The sequence below is a fragment of the Octopus bimaculoides genome, chromosome 12 (assembly GCF_001194135.2).
Source record: "Octopus bimaculoides isolate UCB-OBI-ISO-001 chromosome 12, ASM119413v2, whole genome shotgun sequence".
In the NCBI taxonomy this organism is placed as follows: domain Eukaryota; kingdom Metazoa; phylum Mollusca; class Cephalopoda; order Octopoda; family Octopodidae; genus Octopus; species Octopus bimaculoides.
Window position 1 is genome coordinate 43705350 of NC_068992.1, and position 6608 is coordinate 43711957.

At 37.1% G+C, this 6608-nt stretch overlaps 1 protein-coding gene across 1 annotated transcript in view; it reads right to left on the bottom strand.

The window, feature by feature from the left end:
• LOC106874569 (DNA ligase 3) overlaps positions 1-6608 on the bottom strand; it is a 63654-nt gene that overhangs the window by 13371 nt on the left and 43675 nt on the right. The window contains exons 19-20 of the mRNA XM_014922347.2: positions 3055-3165; positions 1346-1437 (exon numbers count right to left, since the gene is read on the bottom strand). Of these exons, the coding sequence (XP_014777833.1) occupies positions 1346-1437; positions 3055-3165 (203 nt within the window). The remainder of the gene's footprint in view (positions 1-1345; positions 1438-3054; positions 3166-6608) is intronic.

The following is a 6608-nucleotide window of genomic DNA, read 5'->3' on the forward strand; positions in this document are numbered from 1 at the left end:
GTATATCATATTATATATTGTATATTCCATATTCTATACCCCACATTAGTTCTGCAGGAATATAAATAAAACATAAAAAACAGACAGTGTTGGAACTCTTTTAAGCAAAATAATATATTCCTCTATACAAAATCATACAAAAAAACCCATCTTTTTTGTATTTATTTTTACTCGCATATATATATATATAAACAATATACGAGTATATGCATATATATGTACATGTATGTACATACCTTCATCTACATGTACATATAGATACATATCTGGGTGCATGACGTTGCAAAAAAAACATAGACAAAATGATAAACAAGGTACAAAAACCACACAGGCCACATAGAGAGCATATCCTTCAGCAGCTGCCACCATTAAAACACTGGCGTTTAGCAACTTGAGCATATACAGAGCAAACCCTTGTGATGGATTTGGTAGACAGAAACTGAGAGTAATACTTCTAATCAATTCTTTTAAAAACAATGAGTGTGTATGCGAGTGTTCATTTTGCATGTGCCTATGCAAACACATACATGTATACACTCCTAGATATACATGTGTATACACAGAATTATATATTTATGCATACATATATACATACATGTCCACATATACACATATGTGTATATACTTATACTCATATATAGATATGCACACACACACACACACACACACACACACACACACACACACACACATTAAAACATATATCAATAAAATCTATTAAACATTTTGAAAAGCAATGTATTTTTCTGAACCAGAATGAAATTCAAAGAGGCTTGTATTTGCATAAATGGTGCTTAGTATTAATTGAAGGTATTATTTTGGAATATTGCTTAAACAGCAACACAATTTCATAACTTCAATTGTACAGAGTTTATGACGTTTACGAAAATATTAACACAAAAACCTGAAGTGAAATCAAAAGCCATTTTTGCAGGTGTTGTTCACAAAGGTTTTTAGACAAAAGAACATAAGGATAAGTATTTCCTTGAAACTTACATTTCATATTTCAAAAAATATTCAGACAATGGGATATAGCCCACATTTTTTATCATAGGTCCTGTTGGATCAGAGTTGACCAGGGGCTAAACAACAGCAACAATAACAGAGTCAAATTTATTAGATAGCTTCTGTGTAGTCACTGAACCTATTAGAAATAGCAGCTAAATCCTCTCTCCAATAGAGAAGAGCACATTAAACAATGTCTTGGCAAACATATATTTAAAAAAAACAAGATGGCCCACAGTTGGGACACTTTTGATTACAGGTCCTGCAGGATCAGGGCTGACCAAGGACTAAACAACAACAACAATAACAAACATCTAACATTGTAACCATAAAAGGATATGCAATAATGAATCGCTTCAGTTTCTTGTAGGATTCCATATTTTTAGGAAGGTAAATCTTCAGGTTATGGAACACATTGGGCAGTGGATCTGACTGAAGGGGTATGAAAAAGAAAGGTCATTAATTAATCATGTAATCATTGTGCTATTAGTATCTATGTAATCACTAATTAGTTTCAAATTTTGGCACAAAGCCAGCAATTTTGGGGGAGGAGATAAGTCTTTTACATTGACCCCTGTGTTCAAATGGTCCTTACTTTATTGACCCCAAAAGGATGAAAGGCAAAATCAACCTCAGCAGAACTCAGAATGTTAAGACAGACGAAATGCTGCGAAGCATTTTGCCTGTCGTGCAAGCAATTCTACCAGCTTGCCGCCTTGTAATGACTAATTAACCATCATCATCATCATTTCACGTCTGTTTTCTATGCTGGCGTGGGTTGGATGGTGAGGTGATGGTAGCGACATATCAAAAACCCACCAGCCGTGGAGATCAGTGGTTTTCAACCTTTTTAATCATCATCATCATCATCATTTAATGTTCGCTCTCCATGCTGGCAGGAGTTGGATGGTTTGACAAGCTTTTTAGGTGCCACTGGCACAGGTGTCTTTATGCAACACCAGCACAAGTGCTTCTTAAGTGGCACCGGCACCTGAAAGGACAAGCCTGCATATGTGGAGGCAGCGATTTTACTTAGTTTGACGTGTCTTATCAAATACAACAAATCACCACATCTCCTGGGCCTTTGTCATTTCCTCAGTGAGACCCAACATCCAAAGATCCTTTCTCACCACTTCATCCCTACATCATCCTCGGTCTACCTCTTCCAGATACACAAGGGTCAAATCCAAAACCAGGATCTTTTTAAAGGGGCCACACCAAAAAAAGTAAAACACAAGTCAATTAAAGAAAACCTTATTATATTTATAGAGGGGAGACCACTAAGGGGCCACCCAAAGGATGCTTGAGGGCCACATGCAGCCCTGGGAGCCACGGTTGAGAATCCTTGATATAGACTCTCAAGACACATCCATTTTAATGAACATGAAATGGAAGAGAACAATAAGAACAACCTACTCATGGCAACCATCTAACCACTAATTAGCTATACAATTACTAATTAACTATGTGATTACTAATTAACTATATAATTACTAATTAAATATGCAATCACTAATTAACCATGTATTCAGTAATTAACTATGTAATCAATAATTGACCATGAAATCACTGATTGACCAAATAATTACTAATTAATCACAACAGCAATAATTAGCAAAGCAATCATGAATTAATCAAATAGTCACTAACTGACAAAGTAATCATTGATGTAATAACTATGTAATCACTAAGTAAGAAAACAATCTTTACTTAACAAATTAATTATCAATTAACAATGCATTCCCTAATAACCATGCAATGCATAATTAACAACGTAATCATTAATTTAGTATAATTATGAATTAACCCTGCAATTCCTAATTAACCATGTAATTATTAATTAACATGGTTAATTAACATGGTTAATTAACATGGTTAATTAACCATGTTAACTGATGATTTTTGGCATAAACATAAGCCTGCAGAATATTAAAACCATTTTTCTGGGCAGAATTGTATGGGTAATCTAAAGCTACAAATTTTTAACTTCACTAGGATTTGAATTCGTTGATCTGGGGATTAAACAGTAAAACAAGAAATATTTTATACCACAGAAGCACTGGCAGAACCACTGGACGATGTAGAATGGTCAAAAGCTTCCAAATGTTGAGGATTCTTTTGGTAACAACCACTGCCATATTTACACATTGGTTTCTTCTCCTGCAAGCAGAAAATTAATTCAATTTTAACTGAAAAAAAAAATTACAAAAAATACAAAAGCATTGTTATTTAGCCCCAGGTCTATGATCACAAGCATTCCTGTCAGGAGTAAGTAGAGTGCTTCTTTTGATGTATCCTTCATTGTTAAAGACAGCTGGCTTTGATTTGAAAGAGATTCGACAGATATTTTTAGCAGGACAAGCAACCACAAAGAGGTCCTTTTATTGGCTCAAATACAGAAATATTGATTTTGTTTTCCAGTCTTGCTAGGGACCTACACTCTTTTGCAATGCCAAGTGCCTTTTGCAGCAGGTGTTCAGAGAGCTTACAACCCATGCTGACACATACTTTGATTCCAGCATTGAGTGTTTTTGCTGTTCTAGGCCACAACCAGCAATAGCATGCATAGAGATGTTAACAGAGATATTAAAAATCAAGCACAGGCATTGCTTGAAGCTTTTTATAGTGAGAAAAGGTCTTGCACAGGGTCTAATCCTACACTCAAAACAATGAATGCATTTACTCTGAAAAAAAAGAACTAGTCTAAATCATTGGATGCAACATCACAGGAGTTACATCAGAGTTCCCTTTCTCCTACAGAGATGTCTAAAAAAGATAAGGGGTCTTGTGCTTCTAACTGTAGGATGATCTCTAATTCTGAAAAATTTATGTCCTTTGACATGTTTGCTTTTCATCCTGCAGAGTGTCCAACGAAAACAACCTACCATTTTTTTTTTTTAATCATTTTTTTTAAATTTAATTTATTAATCCAATTTACATCAAATATTTTTGTTTTCATCGATTACAATAAGTAAAGATTACAAAAAAATTTTTTCAGAAATTGCATAAAAAATTGGATTAAGCCGTTTGGCAACTTGGCTGATTTGGGCAAGTTGGTAGGAGGTTAAAAAATAATTATAAAAAGGTCAATAATTAATAAAAAGAAAAAAAAAAAAAGAAACATCCTTTGCATGCAAGCAAGGCAGTCAAAATCACATACGAAAAGCAGGGTTGATAAAGTTGCCAGTTTAGCCACCAACAATTTGATGATACAACAGATTGAACTGGGTCACATTTTACCAGTAGCACTAAGAGTGACCCAACATGTGTACACACACACACACACACAGTAAGCCAGTAAAAAGTCCTTGAAAAATTTTTTAATTTGAATTTTTTAAACTTTGATTCCATTTATAATAGAATTAATCTGTAAAGGACATTTAAAGACCTGATTCATGAATCAAAACTGAACAGCTTTCCATAAATGACTTTTATAATAGCAAATTATATTTCAAAGACTTCAGAATTATATCACAGAATGTAAATGAAATGATGGTAGAAATGTAGAAAATTAACAATCTCAAGAATAGATAGGGAGTAGTCCTGAAAGTATGGCAGCAAGAATAAGAATGATTGTTGAGCAAAGTTCAGAGCTACTTACCCTTGTTGGTAACAAAGAGCCTCTCCTTCAAAGTGAAAGGCAGATTGTATGATGCCTGTATATGAACAGCTGTGCTACATGGTAGTGAGACATGGTCTGTGACTGCTGAGGACATGCAAAAGCTTGAAGGAAATGAAGCCAGCATGCTCTGCCAGATGGGTAATGTCTGTGTGCATGTATGGCAGAGTATAAGTGATTTGAGAGAAAAACTAGGTATTGAAGACATCAGAGGTAGTGTGCAAGAGAGAAGATTGCACTGGTGTAGTCATGTGATGCATATGGATGAAAATAGCTGTATCAAGAAGTGCTGATCTTGAATTGTGAAGGGAACATGTGGAAGGGTAGACCCAGGTGGACATGGGACCAAGTGGTGAAAAAGGATCTTCAGACATTGTTGCTTACAGAAGGGATGACAAAGGAGTAACACTTCTGGTGGTTTGCTATGCTTGGAAGTAGCCATTCACACAGATAAGCATGTCTTCTATGTCCCTCTCTCAGCTGAGAGATCCTGTTCTTGTGAGCTCACAGATGCTGGGGCTGCATAAAAGCACATGTGCTAGTGCCACATAAAAGCACCTGTGCTGGTGACACATAAAAGCAACAATGTTAGTGCCACATAGAAAGCACCCAGTATATTCTGTGAAGTGGTTAGCATTAGGAAGGGCATCCAGCTGTAGAAATCGTTCCAAAGCAAACAAATGGAGTCTAGGCAACACTTCAGCTGGTCAGCTTCTGTCAAACCATCCAACCTATGCCAGCATGGACAATGAACATTAAATGATGATGATGATGATGATGTCGCCAGTTCCTTCACCTATCTTTTCACAAGATAATTCTATCTCATAAACAGACAACAGAGATGATGATGATGATGATGACGATACCATCACATAATTATTTCTAATTACAGGCATGACTGTCTGGTAAAGAAGTTTGCTTCCCAACCACATGGCTTCAGGTTCAATTTCACTGCATGGCACCTTGAGCAAGTGCCTTCTAAAGAAACATTGGGCCAACCAAAACCTTCTGAATGGATTTGACAAGTGGAAACCGAAAGAAGCCCATCATGAGTGCATGTGCATATGTTTGTGTGGCATGTGTATGTATGTATATGCCTGTGTGAGTGTGCTTGAGTCTCCTTGTCTGGAGACATTACATGGTCATTTTGAATAAGCATCACTGTCATACAAGCAGTGTCATTCATTTCCAATATTCTGCAGAAACATGTCTGGTCATGGGGGAAATATTACCTTGTTTGGAAACACGTGAAAGTTGGTGACAGGAAGGGTATGAAGCTGTAGAAAATCTGCCTCTGTAATCTCCATCTGACCCAAGCAGATATGGAAATATTCATCATCTGAAAGTCTCCACTTCTTTCTGTCTCCTGTTTTGCATGCATACATATATGCATATTTTGTATTTCATACCCAAACTGCTATATTTAATATATCTCATTTGTTTATTTTTCCTTACCTCTGCTGGCGACAAAGGAACTCTCACTCAGAGTAAAGGGCAGACTGTATGACGCATGTGTACGAACAGTCATGCTACATGGCAGTGAAACATGGGCTGTGACTGCTGAGGACATGCGTAAGCTCGCAAAGAATGAAGCCCGTATGCTCCGCTGGATGTGTAATGTCAGTGTGCATACCCAACAAAGTGTAAGTATCTTGAGAGAAAAGCTGAACATAAGAAGCATCAGTTGTGGTGTGCAAGAGAGGCGATTGCGCTGGTATGGACATGTGGTGAGAATGGACGAGGATAGCTACGTGAAAAAGTGCCACACCCTAACAGTTGAGGGAACCCGTGGAAGAGGTAGGCCCAGGAAGACCTGGGCTGAGGTGGTGAGGCAAGACCTTCAAACATTGGGCCTCACCGAGGCAATGACTTCTGACCGAGACCTTTGGAAATGTACTGTGCGTGAGAAGACCCGGCAAGCCAAGTGAGACCTAAATCCAAGGCCTCTGCCAGAGGTGTAGCCAGCCCACTTATGCATACCTTT